General features: G+C 40.6%; 1 protein-coding gene across 1 annotated transcript in view; it reads right to left on the bottom strand.

Moving 5' to 3' along the window:
* Cep162 (centrosomal protein 162) overlaps nt 1-20,235 on the bottom strand; it is a 68,670-nt gene that overhangs the window by 47,821 nt on the left and 614 nt on the right. The window contains exons 2-9 of the mRNA XM_006983709.4: nt 19,259-19,375; nt 16,040-16,151; nt 13,095-13,241; nt 12,622-12,805; nt 10,717-10,784; nt 5,159-5,277; nt 3,677-3,707; nt 3,138-3,254 (exon numbers count right to left, since the gene is read on the bottom strand). Coding sequence (XP_006983771.1) covers nt 3,138-3,254; nt 3,677-3,707; nt 5,159-5,277; nt 10,717-10,784; nt 12,622-12,805; nt 13,095-13,241; nt 16,040-16,151; nt 19,259-19,315 — 835 coding nt within the window. The 5' untranslated portion in view covers nt 19,316-19,375. The remainder of the gene's footprint in view (nt 1-3,137; nt 3,255-3,676; nt 3,708-5,158; nt 5,278-10,716; nt 10,785-12,621; nt 12,806-13,094; nt 13,242-16,039; nt 16,152-19,258; nt 19,376-20,235) is intronic.

Below are 20,235 nucleotides of genomic sequence, written 5' to 3'. Positions count from 1 at the left end.
CCAGGGCCTTGTGAATACCTAGCAAGCATTCTTACAAACCAAGCTGTATCTGTAGCCCCCAGCTAGTTTTAGCTAGCCCTTCACCTTCATGTATGCCTGCTTCAGTAGTCCCAAATCTACATCGGTCATCCCTTTTCTGAACACCAAACTCTCTAAAAGAGACAATACACTTCCAACTAAACTCATTATATTCCTCACTGAAACTTGCTTTGCTCCCAGAATTTTCTATTTTTAGCTAACAACAACATCATTTACTCAGTCACCCAAACCAGAAGCCTTGATGTCACCTCTTACTCTTTCTGCCCTCGGACCCTCCCTCTCAATAGCTGACAAATGTTGGGAAAAACTAATGGGAATAATGACCTAATACTTTCATGAATATTTTCTTAATATTTGATAATTTTAACAGTGGACTTTTCAAAATTAAAGAATAAGCCATAGAATGGGAAAAAATATAAATAGAACAACCAGTCTCCTCTTTTGACATTTATGATTAATGCTTAAATAATAAAATAAATTATACAGTTTATAGAACCTCATGTTCTATATACACAATAGAAACTGTACAGAACACAGCTCATAAGGGATTTTTTTTTCCACATTAAATGTTGTTGTGGGCTATTTTCATTGCACTCCCCAAGACTGACAATAGAGTTTACCTTGAATCAAAGGGCAGAGCTAGTTACTAGCTGATCAAAATCAGCCATAGAGGTTTTGGAGGACCCAGGACATATAGAGAGACACAGGAAGTAGTAGGGAGGGGCTCATAAAGATTCTCTGGCTATTGGATTAAGGAAGGAGAGAGAGAGGGGTCACTGGTTGCTTCGACACTGCTTCTTTGATCAATCAGGTTTGCACCCTAATATCTGACTCCCGGGTTTTTATTGACAAACGAATAATTAGATAAGGGCTTCAAAATGTAGGAGGAGATGAGTGTCACGGAGGCATGTGTAGTATTGCCCTACAGTGAGGCTTTTAATGCTCCAGGTCACAGTCACCAAGACTGTTTGGAACACATACACAAAATAACAAACATCTTAAACAGAAAAAAGCCTAAAAGTAGAGGGTACTATTACAGCAGAATTTCCGACAGTTAAAGAGCAAGGTATTTTGAAGATGATCTGAGGGAAAGGTCTGTTCTGCTGTCTTTTATGTAGAAGTGAACCTACTCGCCCACTAGTCACACCCACAGGGGGACAATTGAGGAAGTAATTTTTATGAAAAATGAAAAAGTATAATGTGCTTTCTTTTTTCTATAATAATAGGAGGTCACTGAATGATCTGCTGAATACATTACAGAATGACCTGAACGCTGAGGGGGTGGCAGAGCAGCACTGAACACACACTCTGTAGAATCCGTTCTCTCCTTCAGACTTTACATGGATTCTGAGGATTAAACTTAGCTTTTCAGGCTTGCACAACAGGCCATTTTACCTCTGAGCCATCTCACTGAGCCATGATCTTAACAATGTACTATGCTGCATCCTCAGCAGCTGACCATTACAAGGCTTCATTTTAAAGAGGAGGAAATAGGATAAAGTCATTAGTTGTCCAAGGTCCCAGCTCATAAGCAGCAAAGCTGGGAATATGAACACAAATCTGTATAACAAAATCACACTGCGCTCCCAGTGACAGCCTAAAAGAATCATTACAGATTCAAAACCATTGAAACAGGAACAACAAATGTATTACTACTTTGAGTAATATACTTTTGGTTTCTGAGTCTTTCTTTATAGCCCATAGCAGTGGTTTTCCTATTGTTTTATAACATCAGTGTTTCAGGGAAAAAAATCATAAATCCCCAGATGTTTGGCTGAAATCCTGCTTTGAAAATTAAAATTGTAACAAAAGCCAATTTAAACAATCAAGTGTGCTACCTCCATAATTCTGTAGTCCTCAGCAGAAATCACATAATAACTCTTGCCTTCTTTACTTGTTTCCTGCACATTTTAACACTCCTGATCATTTCCCACACACAAACCTAGAATATACTGGGAGTAGGACAGCTATAGTTCTATCCTCATCTTTTAAAAGAGCTCATGATGGCTTACCAAAAACTGTGAGAAGACAGACAGACTGTGCTAGCATGGAGGCAACATGCTTGCATAAGGCAACAGTAGTAAAACCAAGAGACGTGCTCTGCAAACATGTCGTCAGGGTAGATTTTGGGTGTCAAAACTATGTCCTGATGAAATGTCTAACTTTTCATTTTAAGTACTTTTTGTTTTTCTCTATTTGTTTGAGACCTGGTCTTTTTTAAATTAAAAAACATTATTTATGTGTATTATGTGTACATACCATGGTGCATGTGAGGTCTGAGGACAATCTGCTGGTGCCCCACCCCCCAACCCCCCCTTTCTATCAATGTGGGCTCCAGGGGATTGAACTCAGGTAGTCAGGTAGTCAGACTTGACAACGAATACCTTTACTGGCTGAGCCACACTGCCACCTCCAAGATTGGGTCTTATTATATAGCCCAGGTTGACCTTTAATTCGCCATTCTCCTGTCTCAGCCTACTGAATGCTGGGATTACATGAGCTTTTCTACAACAAGAAAGTAATTAGTATAAATAAATACAAGATACTTAGAGTAGGTCTGTGATCTCTACTGTTTTTATCGAAGTGTCTCAGTTTACTTGACCAACCCCCAAAGCAAGACAGTTAAAAAGTTCCCATTTGCAACTACCCATGTGAGAAATCAAGAATATATTATATTCTACATTAAAACAAAATATGCTGCCTGGCACAATCCTAATTTCATGGAAGAGCCAATTGGCAATAATGATTCTAGTGCTGAAAGGGCATTATCACAAAATTGTTACAAGCTTTAAGGAAAATAGTTCCGAATTTAAGGGCACGACCCAGTCTTCTCCTAAGGAGGGAACTATGTAAAGCACAGCTGAGACATATGTTCATTTCTCCTGCACATGGTGAGCTGAACAGAAAACCACGGAAGGACACAACAACCAATTCATCCTCACCTAGAGCACTCCTTTTGTATTGACAGCATATTCAATCTATGAGATTGAATGCCTTTAATGTCCAGATGGTTATTTCATGGATTTTTCAAGAAATGAAGACAGTTAGTCACAGAGCATTCCATAGTCAGAGAAGAATCAAACTTTCACATCCGTTACCTGTTCCCGTCAGCTCCCCACCAGTCATTTCTGGGAGGGCCTTTGCTTTCAGGCCTGCTTTCTTTTGATCAGGAAGGTGAACATCCTCAACGGAGTCTAAAGAATCGAGCAGCTCAACTGCAGGAACATAAAAAAAGCATAGGGCGTGTGGGAGACTTTGTGTGACTTTTGGTCCAGTACAATCAGGCACATGCAATGCTCAAAAGTGAATGTTTACATATAAATGTTGTTAGTGTAGACTCATGTGTTTCCACATGCATGACTTGAATAGTATGTACCAGATAATAGGCTAACATCAAAACAAACACAAGTGATTCTTTATATCTATACATTTATTTAGAAGGTAAAAGGCCCGAGAAAAACAGAAAAGGAAATATTTCAAACATAACAGGATGGGGTCAAGATAGGCATAAAGGACAAATGACCGAGAAAGTTACGAATTTTAATTCCTTAGAGAGATATTCAAAATAAAGAATTTCATTCAAAATTATATAGATGAGGTTTTTAAACAGCCTAATTACTTGCCAATTAATATTTACCATTAGCCAGCATGCCGGTTTTCTCTTCCTCCTAAGTCAAAAGAAGAAAATTACATATTGTGGAAGCAAAATTATATGAATGACCCCAGAAATGCCCACAGTTCTTTGAAGCAGGAGCTACAAGAAGATCAGGAACCATGTTTTCTAGGTTCCTTCACCAACACTTGTCTGGGCCACAGCTGTGTAGGAATGTCTACCTGTCTCTTCTAAACCTGGGCAAATACCAAAACTATTTTAGGCCTTAAGAAGCTTTGCCTAAAGTAGTTAGAGGTCACCAGCTCATCTACTGTGCTCAAAAATTCTGTCTTTTTTTTTTTTTTTTTTTAAAATATCAAAGTAACAGGGCTATGTTACACAGGAGCCTACAATTATAACATTATCAATCAATTAACTGTTCAAAAATTAATTACCAAACATGCATCCAATTCCCCATTTCCTCTACAGTTTGAAGGACATCACTTTAGACAGGCTGCTACCAAATGGCAGGAGAGAAGCAGTTCTTCAGTACTAAGGTTTTTAAGTAGCATTGCCCTGGATTCCCTTCTTGGCTAGGCAGAGTGTAGGGTCTCCTACAGTAACAACTTTACTTTCTTATTATTTTGATTCTTACTCAGCTCTCTGGGAGGGCTCCACATTATTATGCAGAGTACATCTTCTTGATAAATGGTAATATCATGCCCCTTATTGATTACTTTTCATAAAATGTTGGGATTGCCAAATTTCAAACATAAATACCATCTATTTCTAAAGATGCCATGAGGTCACATTAATTTTGCTGTTAATTTAAAAATCATCTTGCTTCTTGCAGACTGAGTGATATTGAGGAAATGTATTACATAAATTAAAAAACCAAAGCCATTTATGTATAACCTCCAAGTGTTTCTATTTAGAGAATCTACTGTTTTACATAAGCTTAAAACATCTTGTCCTAACAGTCCCCCCAAAAACTGTCCAGATCAAACCAAAATAATAAATAACAATGATTCCATTAATGACTATTATATAGCTTAAGTGATAAATTATAGTACATAGGTAATATTTAATGGTAGCCCTAAACACACCTTGGTAAGAACTGAGGGATGACAGACCTAGGGAACAGCAGACTGGCTGTGAGCAGAGCAGTGTGGCCCCTCATCTTAAGCACAGGAGTTCCAGACACTAACACTGCCACTCTTGCCAATCCTGAGAAGGCCTATTTACAGCTTACACAAGGTCAAGTCATACAACAATGCCAGTTCACAGACCAACTGAAAAGCAGTATCAACATTTAATTGTGTTCAATTGCTAAAATGTACCTTAGGTTTTAATACAGCAAAGGTCATCCTATCTAAAAGCATCAACTATTATGATTGTTTAAGTTATACTGACACCCTGAGACTTGAAGTTAACAATGAGCAAGGCCATGAAGAACTCTGTACCTCAAGTGGTCATGTGGCGAGATAAAAGCAGTTACAGAACTGTTGAAGGACAACTGAGAAATACCTGTGTGGGGACATTCGCTTTTCCTGACTCTGAGTTTTCTTTGGGATGGGTCTCTTCATCTTTAGTAATCAAAGGTGCATCAACATCCTCAGCATCTTCAAAATCATCACTGTATGTTTCTGAAGGAAATTATTAGAAACAGAAGGATCATACTGTCAAAGTAAGTTTCAAGGAAGGACTACTGGCTTATTAAGAAGGTATCTCCAAATATAATCCACTGAGGTATTAGCAATAAGGTACTTCCCAGGATCTTTTTTTCTTTTCTTTCTTTCTTCTTCTTCTTCTTTTTTAAATGAATGAGTTCAATTTAAAATGAAGGCTATTTTAGGTTATTTTATTTTCTGTACTTTGACATGTCCCTTACATAAATCCTGGCCCTGTATGACTTCCTCTGTTTTTCATTCCTGGACAATTCTTGGTGTAAAGCTCCTGACTATATCTTAGTGTCTTTGTAGTGTGAGAAAAAGGCATCTCCAAGTTAACTGATCTCATCAGTCTATTCATGGGGCAGATAGGGCAGGAGTTCAATGGCCAACATCTCTTTCATCAATTTTTAAGTTGATGATGATGATGATGATTTTGGTTGAGACAGGGTTTCACTGTGTAGCTTTGGAGACTGCTCTGGAACTCACTCTGTAGACCAGGCTGGCCTTGAACTCACAGAGATTTGCCTGCCTCTGCCTCCTGAGTGATGGGATTAAAGGTGTGTGCCACCACGCCTGGCTGTTTATTATTTTTAAATCAAGAAACTGATTGAGATCAGTGGGCTAAAGGAAAGGAATCCTTTTTCAGAATGCAAAGAGTTACAGTGTGGGTGTATAGAGATAGTATGTGAAAGTCGTGCTTGAGAGTGGGACCTGGAGCCGGAAGGCCTAGACTCAGTTCTTTATCCCACCACTTTCAGTTTCAGAATGATGGTCCATCACAAAATCCCTGGCCTTAATTTTCTCACCCATAGAGACGACAACAGCAATGATCTCAAGGGACACTGAGATCCGAGAGCTAAGCAGTATTTAAGGAGTATTTCATACATAACATGCACAATCTAAGGGCCAAATATGATGTGCAGTAGTACTGATTGGCAGTATTATAGCTAGTTTTGCTTAGTCTACATTAAAGCTAATGAAGCCATACATCACTTTTTTTCTTTTTTCTCTTTGCAGTGTGGAAATGAACTTGGACATGCCAAGCAAGTACCCAGCCTCTCCTTCTAAATGGGAAAATTGCTAATGTACATTATCCCAACTACACTTTAATGTCTTCACTTAGTAGCTGAACAAATTATAGGAAAATATTACCATCTAACATATGACTGACCAGCCTCCTTCATGGGTATCTGTCATGAACAGAGTTAGTGTGAAATAAGAAGGAAATGTCACTAGAAGGAAAACACGTCAGAGATTTCAGAAACATCCAAGTGAATTAAACTGACATAAAGCCCAAGGAACAACCCAGACAGGTGGTCATTCTCTGAGAACCATCTGGGTCAGTCCCCAGCCTCACCAACCATAGCAACACTGAGAGCCATATACACCACAGTATATTATACATTCAAAATATTCCCTATGCTTCACTTCAAAATTATAATTTTCCAAACAAGACTATGTTCTTAAAATTCAGATGACGTAAACCAGAGACAATTACAGTCTAAATACTCCTATTTGGAGATATTTCTATCCTTTATTGGCAAATGTACCTGTAAACTATGCGCATGGTGCAATCTCTGTCTGCTAGAATAGAAGGAACTGGATTTAAAATCCATCGTGAACAATGAGACAAAACTGGCAGTGGCCATGTCAGAGAAGCTGCAGTCGGCAACAGGGTTGATGGAGTGCAGCTTAGCACAGCTATGATGGACACACTCCCGAGAAGCAAAGCCTGTGTGTGTGTGTGTGTGTGTGTGTGTGTGTGTCTCCTGCTCGCTGCTGTCTTGTGTGTACTGTATCTGGCCTGGTGTGATTACTGTGTGAGAGAATCCGACTGTATCTAGTATAGTTGTGACTGTTTCATAGGAAAAAACCCACTCTGCACTGGGCAATTTACCTGCAAATCCTAATGGGGATGGTTTTTATAGAGCAATAATGCACAGAGATGTGAGACTTGTTGAGGATGGAAATAAAAACAAGGAAGTTTCATGTAGTATAGACCCATGTGGAAAACCGGGCTGAGGATCAAAGAAGGCAATTATGGCCCTGGACCCTGGGTTAGGGCTGAGTTCCTTGGTCATGTAGCTTACAGAATTAATCACAGGTGTCGGTATACACCTTGAAAAAACAAAATTGTGAAAGGAAATTAAATGACTCTATTGTGTATAGAGAAAAAAAAAAGATGGTTAGCTAGAACACTTGAGTCAAGTTTTGTAGAGCAGAAATAGGAGAGGAATCTGCTACCCTGAAACCGCAGACAGCTGCCTGCCCATACAAAGGAACTGGCTGAAATACACTCGGCCTGCTTAAAACTTTGTTAACCGACAATAAAAGAATCATTGTTTGGGGGTGAAGACGTTATAGTGGGAAAATTAATACAAAGAAAAATGTTTAACCACATGTGGCTTCTAAGAAAAACATGTAACTTGTGATCATAATGTGATCTCTTCCTATGTAAAGATTTTAATTTGTTTTTGGAAAATATGTAACTTGTGTTTGTGAGGTGATTTCCTTCTTGAGTAGGGATTTTTGTTTTAGATACTATAAAAGAGTTAAGAGAAAAACAAAGACGAGAGAAGAATTAACTTCGGCCTCTTCAGATGTGGCTGGACTCTGGCACAAAATATAGGAAGTACTTGTTTTTAGAGACTGAATAATTCTGAAGAAATATAAACCAATGATACATGAGCTCCAGAATCACTGAAGGTGAATGCATTTTTGGAGTATGGGGGAAGATGGGGGAGTCTCAATGAGCTGAGGAAATAAGAGTTCTGAGAGGCCAAGACACGCAGAAGTCGTGGGGCCGTGATGAGGCATGGGCGTACACAGGCAGAAGGAGTTCCAGAAGAAATCTGCATGGGTCCCTGGGGATGAGGGTCCTTCTGGGTCATCACTAAATTAAACCCTTCAAGTGAAGGTTGTGTCACGCGCTGGGAAAGTAGAGCTTGGACAGTTCCTTCAGGTGACACATGGCAGGGACTGTGTGAGGGGAAGGCCCTCACTGATCACTGTGAACCATTGGAAGAAACCTCAGGAGGGAATGCCACAGTTGCGCAGACAAATGATACCCCCAGGGGCTGCTCCAGACCACCCCTACGTGAAACACGAAAGGCTGCACACGGACTGTCTACCAGAACAGGATGGACATTTTTAAAGAAGACAAGGAAATCCAGATATTGTAGAATCCATAACCACCAACAAAAGCAAGCGAAGAATAGGATTCCACATCCAGAGCAAGCAGTCCAGAGACCTAGACTAGAACAAATCCTGTAATCTGTAGGAGGATTAATATTGTAGCGATCTGATAAAAATCAACATGACAAGGAGAATGAAGAAACTTAAATCCAAAGGAGCTCTTAGGGAAAAAGAAAGAAATGGATGCATGTCAAGTGACTGAAGAAAGGATCAGTGAATGTTAGGGCTTAGCAGCAAGAGCCAGAGGCCTGGGTGGAAAGTCGTTAAAAGGCTCTCGGTGGCCTGAGGGATGGAGCTCACTGCTCTCGCACCTGTGACGAGGAGCACAGGGAAGGGGCAACAGGGACGGCCACAGCACCATATGGTGACAACCACCACCAATGACAGAGCGAAGATGCTGAACCATTTCCAGCAGGATGCAAACGAGAAAGGCAGCCTAGACAGCCGCGACGTGAACGTTAAAATATACAAGCAAAGGGAAAGCCTTGGAAACAAAAGCAAGCAGGCTGCACAGCGTGCCCATGGTAACCACAGGTTCTACATCCACGGGTTCAACCAACGGTGGAGTAAAAATATCTGGAAACAAACCTTGTCTGCACTAGACATGTACCTTTCCCTCTCTGTCATCATTCTGTAAACAATGCAGAGCCACACTTGTTTACGCTGCACTTACAGGTGTAAAGTAAGTAAACCAGAAATGACAAGGCACACAGGGATGTGCATGGGTCATATGTAAATACAAGCCAATTGTAAAGGAACCTGGCATCTAGTGCCTGCAGGGGACTAAAGCCAATAGCTCCAGATACCTAGGGATGGCTGTACAGGCAGAGTAACTATAAAAAGTTATGAGAGACTTCATGAGAAATGTGGTCAGAAAAAAATTGAAAATAAAATCCAACTCTATCAAAAAAACAAAAACAAAAACAAAAACCAAACCCTACATCAAGAAAGTAGTGTCCTGTTATTTCTGTCTTCCAACAGGGTCTCACTACAAAGTCCAAGCTGGTCTTAAATTCTCAATCCTCCTGCCTCAGCTTCCCAAGCCTTGATATGATCCATCATAACTCATATAAAATACTTTTTTTTTTTTTGGTTTTTCGAGACAGGGTTTCTCTGTGTAGCTTTGGAGTCTGTCCTGGAACTCACTCTGTAGCCCAGGCTGAAAATACTCTTTAATAATGAAGGTAAAGCATATTTTCAAACAAGAAAAGCTAAGAGACTTTGTAACAACATTTAAACTAGATGGTTTAAAGGAGGTTCTTCACGCTGAAGAAAACAGTATGTGTAGAAACTGCAATCCACACACAGGAGTAGAGTACAGGACCCCACAGTGAGCAGTGGACCAACACAAACCTTTACAAGGATGTACTTGACATTCCTTAAAAGATTTTCAACAACAGTAACAACATATGCTGGTATTTTAAGAGAAGTAGAACCAAAAAATACCTAAAAATGGGCACCTGGGGCGGGGGATTTGATGTTATTAAAATGCATATAAAATAGAAAGTTATTTGAATACCCTCAAATAAGATTAAAAATGTGTATTGTTTGTAGCACTTAAGACAAAAATACAACAAAAAGGGTTAATAAAAAGCCAAAAGAGGGAGTAGTGAATTCTGTAAGTAAACCAGGAGAATGCAGAACAAAACCAATAAAAACATTAAACACCACTTATAAAGGGTAGACACTCATCAATTACACACCAAAGGCAGCCATCCATGTTAGTCAGAGAAGCAAAGCGCAGCCCAGCCAAGCAAACCACTTTAAATGTAAAAGCAGACAAACCCACACACACCTACCTTTATTACTAGCACTTGGGAGGCAAAGATAAGAGGATCTCCGAGATCAAGGATAGCCTGGTCTATGCAGTGAGTTTAAGGCTAGCCTGCTTTACAGAGTAACTTCAGGGCTATCCAGCAATGTAAAGCAAGACTTTATCTTTAAAAAAAAAGCCCAAAGGAGGGAAAAGTACCACATTCTGGCACCACACACTGGAGGTCTTGGTTCTGCCTTTGGATCCCCACTGTCTTCACAACAAACTTTATATGAGACAGTGGTTCCCTCTTACTAATTTCTTAGTTATTGAGACAATAGCACAGGCACTCTGCACACTGCTGCTCACAGCACTTTCAGAGACAGTGTGGTCTACCTTTTCAGTACCGTTCTTACCAATGTCTGTACTATATATACACTATATTATCTTTTCAGTGAAGTTACCTGGCAGTCCCTCATGTTCTGATTCATTCTCATGTCCATCTTCAGCTGGTTCTGTGTTAGTGTGATAACTGGAAAAACATTTAACATGCAATATCATGGGTTAATATATATCCATACAATATATTTTGCATTATTTGTTTCAAATTTTCTAAAGTACCATTGTTCTACCGAAGTTTTATCAAAGCTAAAAACTAGGGTGATAGAAGGAAAATTTTTTGAAAACAAAAGATTCTTAAAGCCTAAAACTAATTTGTAGCTGCATAAGTAATCAAAAGAAAATGCCATTTTTTAGATACAAACACACACAATTTTACACGTGTGTGCATTAATATGAACACACATCATCCCATGAACCAGACAGACACCTCTTCTTCACTAGAGATTAGGAATTACGAGCTATGAGAATTAAGCAAAGTTTAGAAGAAGGCCAAAACAACAACAAAACTCCACAAAATAGGATTAGCATTTGTATGCCAATAAGCAATTGAACTCTTAATGGAAGCTGAATAGGGGGCCTGCAGTGGTTTGGATGATAATGACCCCACAGGTTCACATATGTGAGCACTTGTTCTTCAGTTAGTGGATGAGAAACGGTGTGGCCTTGTTGGAAGAGATGTGTCAGTAGGGTGGTCTTTCAGGTCCCCAAACCCATCGTTCCCAGTTAGCTCTCCTGCCTGGTGCTTGTGGATCTAGGGGTGAGCTTTGGGGGTGTCCCTGCTGCTGGCCGCTACGCCTTTGCTCCACCATCACGGGCTCTAGCCCTCTGAAATCGTTCAGCCCATGTAAACTCTTCCTTTTATAAGCTGCCTCGGTCACGGTTTTCCATCATAGCATTAGAAAGTAACCAGGACAGAGCCTTAAACCAGGTACTGGTACAGTTGTGAGAAATAAAGTCCACTGCTTCTGACTGAAGACTTGTTAACTGCCACTATCTACAATGCTGGAAGCTTGTCAGAGCTCATGCTGGTCCAGGTGCCACTTCATCTGCTGAGATTTGGCTCTGGCCATCCACATGCCATGGTTATCCAACCATGTGCATGTTCACATGCCATGATCCTCCAACTCTTTCAATTCTACTTCTGTGCTCTTAAGAACCTAGAGAAGACCACAACCTGATTTTCATTCATGAGAGGAAAAACAGCTACATGGATAGCTAAACTAAGGAAATTCAAGGCCTTACAAAGACAAAGAGTGGCAATGGTTTACTGTGCTCTAAAGAGAGTGGCCAGCTCAGTCAACTAGCATCTCTAGATAACGGAGGTTTCTGATAATCAACACTCACTATGCACAGAGGTAAGACACAAACCAAACTTGTCTTGGCTTCTTCTTCTTTTTTTTTTTTAAATCCAAGTTTAAAATAATATGGACTTTCATTTTCCTTTGTCCATAGAAAGCCAGTATTTTTCCCAGCAAGGACCTGGCAGTGTACTATTAGTTTCCATAGTATCTTAGGTATGAAATGTCATGTATTTAAAGGAAGAATGGAGATTCAACTACACATCCACATACTCTGTCCATACATTAGAAAAACTTGACTATAATCAACATAGAACACAGTTCAAAAGATAAAGCAAGATGACCTGAGGTCATGTCCCAGGAAACTACATAAAAAGCCACACACAGTGCGTGTGCCTGTAATCCCAACAATGGGGAGCTGGAGACAGGCGATCCCTGAAGTTTGCTGGCCAGCCATTCTAGCTGAACGGGCCATCTCCAGGTTCACTAAAGACATGGTTTCAGAAACCGTGGAGAGTAATTAAGGAAGATACCTGGCACCAAACCCTGGCCTCCACACATTAAAAAACAGGATGGGATCTGTCTGTTATATATTTATCTACTAGAATTCATGCACATATAGAAATACAGAAAAGCACAAACATTAGTTAACGTTTTTATTGTATTTACCTATGTAAAGCTCTGAACTGTGTGGAGTCATCAGAATCCAGTTCTTGATTTAATTTGGAATAATCAATAGAAGATGTCAAGCCTTTTTCAAGTCTGGCAAAGAACTGCTCCTTCTCTTCTTCTTCTTCTAATGTGTCCAAGCCCAGCCCCAGGGTACTATGATGGAGCTCAGAAACGACTAACTCTACATAGAAATGAATGACAAACATACCTTGTTAACATGGACGACTTTGATAAAATTAAGCGATGCTTCTGCTGATGTTGTACAGGAACCCTCTCCCCCGCCCCCATCAAGGAGATCTACAAAAGACTGTAGGGTAGACTTTGTCTCTAAGCTGTGATTCTGATTCTCTGGGGGGATCATATAATCTGTCCGTACCATCTGTGATGGAAGCTTCAGGATGGCTGAGCCCCCTGCTACAAAAGTCTCTGAAGTACCGTGACAATGACTTCCCGACTCACATCCTCCTCACCATTGGCTTCTAGGCTGTCAACGCTTAAGATGGAGGTCCCACTGCTCTTAAGAAATTGAGCTTTCTCAGCAGACTCCTCTTCTGAGTCCATAATAGGCTGAGACGTCTTCTTTGTCTTCAAATAGCTCACATTTGTCCCAAGCAGTCCTAGGAACGAGACTTGATGAGTTGGTATTCATATCTATACTCAGGTGGTTGTACTCAGGGAGCTGTTCTGATCACTATGCCAATACAAGGAAACTGTCTTATTGATTTTGTACATAATGGCTACAAATCTGTCATAGTGAATAAAAACAAAACAACTAGACCTAGAATTTACAAAAGAAAAACTCTAATTCTGTTTGATTACAGTACCCTTTGTTTTAAAAAGAACATTTTAAAAGTTTGCATAAGATTCCTTTACCCAGTTTTGCTGCTTGAAACAGACTGTGGAGGTTATGAACCAACATACCAAACTCAAGACGGGGAGAGTAGGTTCAAGGACAGATATGAGAGCTAAATAAGTTCCTTGTAAATATCATTTCAAGAAAACGCCAGGACATCTCTGAAGTCATCATTTCACAAACACTAGGAAAGTTTCACACCAGGTTATGTGTAATATTTTTTTGGAGAGGCGAGGCTATCACAGTCTCTAATAACATTCTTGAATGTCACACTTTCTCTGAAACGAAGTTATAATGGCGATATTACATGTATTTTATGATTGATTTGTGTCATAGTTAGCCTCAGCTATCAACCTGACAAAAACACCTTGGGCTCCAGAATCAAGTTATTTTCTGGCTTGATGTGAATAATGATCTTACTAGATCACGCAGTAACTTCCACACAGCTGTACAAAGTCACGATCTCTCCACAGACCCTGCAGATGACTGAGTGCCAACCACAGCTGGGGTGCTGCTGTGGTAATGCCTCACTCTGGCTCTAAAGTTGGATCCAACAGCTGTGACCCAGACCAACAACAGAAACTCACAGATAATTTAGTTACTGAACAATAAGAAAATACTAGTTTCACTCACTAGGCAGAACACTCTAGCCTTAAGACAACTGAAAAAAAAAATCAAAATCCAACATTCTATGAGAATTTGCTCAGTTTTAATGTTTACTGGTAGCTACTCAAGACTGGTAATGAATGTATCCCTCTCCTTAGGATGGGTATACAGGTGTCTCAGAAGCTTCTCAATCTGCTGCAGGACTCCCATCTAGTGAGTGCGATAGTGCCTGGTACACGGAACGCACTTTGAACTCATTAAATGCTTGTGACTGGGAACGGGGCAGGCTACACTCTGGGTGGAGTGTAGCGCAGCTCTCCAGTACTAGTGAAGTCTGAAGGTCTGTGCTTCGCCTAGCTTTGCCTGTTTCTTTTATTAACTGCACCTACTCTGGACTGACACCTTTCTTAAAAACAACTCGTAATTTTAGTTGCTACAGGCAAGTATTTTTGTTCTAGGAGCCATTCTTTCCTTCTGGGATATTTGCATATTTCTACTCTGATTTGGTACCTTCTAGAAAAAAAGGCTTCAATGCTAATTAAGTCCCAAATCTTTGGCAACAATTTCCAAAGTACTTTTATCCTATTACATCTTTTTTGAATACTAATGGGAAAAATGATTCTAGAAAAAAAATTCTTTGTAAAGAATGTAGGCATAATTAATTGTTATGTGGTTTGAGGAATTCATGAAAAAAACCTTGAAGTTTTCACTGAGAAATTCTGTTAATGTATTGCAGTGTTAAAAGCAAGCAAACAAATAAACAACACCATCACCAACAATAACAACTAAGGAGCACTGTGAATTCTATGCTAACACAGGAAAAGAAGTGCTTCCCATCCCATCCAAAGCTGCCAAGTCCAGGAGCGCCACACAATGTGGGGGCGTCCTGTGATGTTGGGGAAAACACTTGTGCTAATGGGGAGCTGGAAGAGCTACTGCAGGACTGTGCAGAGCAGTGACAGGCCTGGACCAGGAGGTTGAGAGGAAGGCCTATGACACAGGGAAGCAGTAAGCGAGGCACAGAGGCGGGCATCCAAAGGTGTTTTTAGAAGACAGAGCAACTGAGTGTGGCGAGATCACATATCGTAGAGAGGAGGGCTACCATCAGATGATGCAGAACCTCAACTGTCATTAGAGAGAATTCAGGCTCGATCGTGTAGGGGGAAAATGGAAAGAAAAACAACAACAACAACCCCCAACACACACACACACACACACACACACACACACACACACACACACACACATACACACACACACCGACAACAATAAAAGCCATAGGTACAATCTTCCCCTAGATAGGAGAAACAGAAATACTGCTAGTCAACATAATTGCATTTAACCCTGACCCATGGGTACTGAGAACATGGGAGTAGTCATGATTCTTTACAACTGTGGCAGCAACGTAAGCAGAAGTCTATGTCGTCCAGTGTGACTTGCTTCGAGTCCTAGACAGCACTACATATGATGCACACCTATTATTTATGTAAGCAATACTTAAAGTCACACTGCATTTGCACAATGTGACTAGGGACATCCTGGGAAAAGTCTAAACACTTGTCAGAGAAAACAAAGGCACGTGTTACTGTTGAGGCAGTCAATTATTGCTTTTCATTACTTATTAGTAAACTGTGATTCCAAATTCTACTTATTTGTTTATGTGGTTACATGAATATAGTGGCAGATTATTAAACCACCTAACGTCTATTTATATCATATACAAGGTAAGTAAATATGGAAATATGCTTGACTAATCTCCTTAATTTAAATGATCTCAATGCAAATTAATATAAAAAGACATTCTCAATTACATAATGTGTAACAAAGTGGGATATTATGAAAACCAACTCAAACCTCAGTCTTCTTTACAGTTTAATAATGCAGTAACTGCAGAATTAAAAGTCTTGACTGACCTCTTGTGGTCATCTAAAACAAAGAAAAATTAGCAGGCTTTACCATCATCAAAATCATCTTCGGTTATCCACCACGGCACTGTATCTTTCTTCTTCGTTTCTTTTTTAGGTTGTCTAAGTGTTTTGTTTGAATTTTCAAAAGAATCATCTGAAAGCTGCATTAGATACAAAAGGTTAAATTTTAAAATACATTTCAAATTACAAAATCCCAGCTATAACTACATGTGTTTCCTTTAGTTCTTTCACAGTTCAATTATCACATGAACAACAGTCTAAGAAATAACGTATAAATTCCATCTCCAGACATAAGTGACCAAATTTCAAAATCGAACATACGTCTTGGACTACTGATTTCATATCTAGAATTAAACAAGTAAGGTTCCATGGTGGTTTGAATGAAAATGGCCCCCATGGGCCTATAGGGAGTGGCACTATTAGGTGTGGCCTTGTTGGAAGAAGTTTGTCAGTGGAGGTGGGCTTTGAGGTCTCAAATGCTCAAGCCAGGCCCTGTCTCTCTCTTCCTGCTCTCAGCTACCTCTCCAGCACCATGTCTGCCTGAGTGGCACATGCTTCCTGACATGATGAAAATGGACTACAACTCTGAAACTGCAAGCCAGTCCCAGTGAAATGTTTTCCTTTATAAGAGTTGCCGTGGTCTCTTCACAGCAACAGAAACCCTGACTAAATTTTTATGGGACTTCTAAGAGTGAGAAAGCGTGGGTTTCTGGTTCTTGTGCCTGCTCTTGCGGCTTTTTTTCTTCTGATGGTTTGCCATGTTCAACTCCGACATGATAGGTTTTGCTTCATCTTATTATATTTTATTTTGTCACGCTTTGTTATCCCTTAGAAGCCTGTTCTTTTCTAATGAGAGACGGGAAGGGAGTGAATCTGGATGGGAAAGGAGATGGGGAGGGACTGGGGGAAGCAAAGGGAGGGGAAAATATAGTCAAGATATATTGAATGGAAAAAGAATATGTTTTCGATGGGCAGTGGTGATGCACACCTTTAATCCCAGCACTTGGGAGGCAGAGCCAGGTGGATCTCTGTGAGTTCAAGGCCAGCCTGGTCTACAAAGCGAGTTTCAGGACAGGCTCCAAAGCTACAAAGAAACCCTGTCTCAAAAAACCAAAAAAAACAAACAAACAAAAAAATCTATTTTCAATAAAAATGAAAAAGTAAATAAAATGACCTCATTTATCAAAAAAAGAAAAAGAAAGAAACCCTAACTAAGATAGGTACAACAACAAAGAACATATGATCAACATATTTGCTTAGAAAACAAACGATAAAATCCTATATTCTGTATATTTCCTAGGGTCCAAGAACAAGTAGCAATTTAACAAACTTACTACAATGATTCTAAAACACAGAGTTCTAGAGTCTCAAGGGGTGGAGATGTAGTGACCACAGAAATAAACATTTTGTCCCCGATATCAAGCAACATGTATGTATTTGTCCCTTTCTACTCCTTGGTACAATTCTGAATCTCTTTTTCTAACTCCAACACCTCCTCCCTTCCAGACGATAAGGTAGCCTCCCTCTTCTGAGAAAAGCGAACTAGACATCACCCTTCTCCTTATCCCGCCTCTAAGCTCTCATTCTGGGAGGCCCTTCTCCCCGCTTCAGAGAGTCCATTCTTTTCCTCTGCTCTCAGGAGAACCTGCAGCAGGGTCACCTCTCCTCTGCATTTCTTTGCTCCTTAGCAACACACACACATCAACTCCCTACCTTCACCTCCTCCGCTTCCTCTCCTCCCACTTCCCTCAGATTATAACCCGCTCAGCACCGGGTCTCCAGTACCTAGCAAACAGTACCTGGCACAACTGTGGAATTAAGGGAGGAATACCGGAGTCTGCTTTACTTTAGGCTAGGGGATATAGGATGAGTTCTTCATCTCTACCTCTCTCGTACTCTACCTAGCTTTCCCTTTACATAGCAATTCTTGAATTAACTGTTCAGTCCCATAAAATGTGGCTTCATCCAAAACGTTTTCCCCCAGGGACCAGAAGACTTTTTAAATGCCTGCCAAGACAAAAATAGGACCAGTCATCCGCTGACCCCATTATGGGAACTGACGCCTCCTGGGATGCTGTACCTATGAATTGAGGAGCATCCTTCTACTAGGTTCCTCTTCAGTCCTGTGGCCTCACACAGCTAGTTAGGGGCTCCTGAGCCCACCCCTTCAACGTAAGATTTCTCCTAGACTATGTTCTTCATCCTTCTCCATCCTCATTCCACAACCCCCTCCCCACCTCCAACTCCATAGGAAGAAATCATGTTTATCGCATGGCTTCCCAGTGTCAGGATCCACACCTGGTTTACCTCACTTATCTTTAAACAATCTTGTACAGATTACTGATGAGAAACAAACCCAGAGGGAAACCACTGCCCCAGTTGCAAACTGTTAAAGAGTGATATCTAGTGGGATCCAAATTAACTAAATTGTTCAACAATTTATCAAAATGATCAAGGGAGTTAGCATGCCTCTTAAAATGATGGTTCTCTCTCTCTCTCTCTCTCTCTCTGGGTTTGTGCACACGTGCATGTGCACTTGTGTATGTATACCACACGTACCATGGAAAGAATGCTATATTCATTGGGAACTGTGGGGGTGGACTAGGTATGATGGCATTGAGCTAACTGGTACCAGCATTTGAAATGAGAAGGAACCAAGGGCTGCTGGGTATCTTCTGTAGGTGGGAGTTGAAGGAATGCACTTGCTGATGGGGTGGTGTTATGCCCAGATCTCGCGGGGACCCCCAAAAGACCACTACAGAGACTGAATTCCATAAGTAATAGCAAAGAGGCCAAGCTTCATCTCTGTCTGTCTCACACAGCGGTGAGGGTAGAGAGTCCAGGTGGGGTAAGGTTTTTATCATAGTAGAGGTTGGGGTGAGGGAATTTCCAGGGTTCAGGACCCTGACTGGCTGACATTTGTCTGTGGGTATCTCAGCAAAAAGAAGGCGTGTACTAGGCTCAGGGACATCCGGCCATCTTGTCTAACCTTATCTAACAGTTGGAATGTTTGGCATGTCAGGTACTTCCCCATCCTTGGGTGGGGTCAGCTTATGGCTTGTCCTGGATCCAGGTGTTGCCTGCCAGTAAGCCTGTCACAGCAGCTGTGTCCGGGCCCCTAAGCCTGTCACAGTAGTTGTGTGGTCAAGCTGATCCCTCCACAGTGGTTATGTTTTCAAATGAAAGCACTTAAGGATGGGTCTTATGAGACAAATTTACAACCTACCTTTAGAAAGCTTGAACTTACCTCCTTCATAAATTGTTCAAATTCTTCATCAAGTTCTTCTTTGGAATAGTGAGCCATAGTTAGTAATTTTCACTTCACACAGAAAGCATCCTAAAAGTACTTAAGGCACTGGAAACGCTAAATGACAGAAACAGAAAAACACAACACAACAAAACACCTCTTGAGGAAATCATCATTAAAACAACACTACTTAACTGTCAGAAAAATCTCATCAAGACAGGATACAATCACAATTATGACATGCTAGGGGAGTCCTAATTCTCTGAAGCAAACTGACTTGAGAAAATAAGTAGTTTGTGAAGTTTAACCTTCTACTCAAGTCTGTAATTACATTTCACCCAATTGTTAAGAGTTGGGCCCCAAGATATTTTCCACTGTATACATATTTGTCTCTGCTAATACCTCTCAGAAGCCAGGTCCTCACAGACATTAAAAAAAAAAAAAAAAGCAGGAAGTGGAGAGAGCACTTTTTTCTTGCAAAGCACAGTACAGTTTGTGCTGCTTGATTCAATCAGTTATTTTCAAATTAATGGTTTTGCAAAACAGATTTCCTACAAGCAGGGATGTCGCCAGACATAAACAAAGTGAATTTATAAGACAATACAATAAAGAATTTAGTAGTGCATACCTGAAATCCCTACAATAAGGAGGCAGAGGGCTATCTAGGCGGAGGCCAGCCTGGGCTACAGCGTGAGTTCCAGGTTAGCCTGAGCGACAGGGTGCTAAACACCTGTCTTAAAACATCCCAAACAAGTCCAAAATACCCTTGAAAGTTAATCAGATGCGCTAATCATGATGAATTGTTTCTCTTGAAGCAAAGGCAGGCTAACAGAAACAATGCCCTGAACATCTTGAGTGTGATCTAGCCTGGTTGCAGCTCAAAGCTCAACTCTTTCCCCTCTGCGAGGCCACCTTCAGATCTGTGCTAGCTTCTAGCTTTCAGATTTAACTCCCTGGGGCATCACAAACCCTGGTTG

The sequence above is a fragment of the Peromyscus maniculatus genome, chromosome 7, assembly GCF_049852395.1.
Source record: "Peromyscus maniculatus bairdii isolate BWxNUB_F1_BW_parent chromosome 7, HU_Pman_BW_mat_3.1, whole genome shotgun sequence".
Taxonomy (NCBI): Eukaryota; Metazoa; Chordata; class Mammalia; order Rodentia; family Cricetidae; genus Peromyscus; species Peromyscus maniculatus.
The sequence above is the reverse complement of the archived record's forward strand: the minus strand, read 5'-3'. Positions and strand labels throughout refer to the sequence as shown.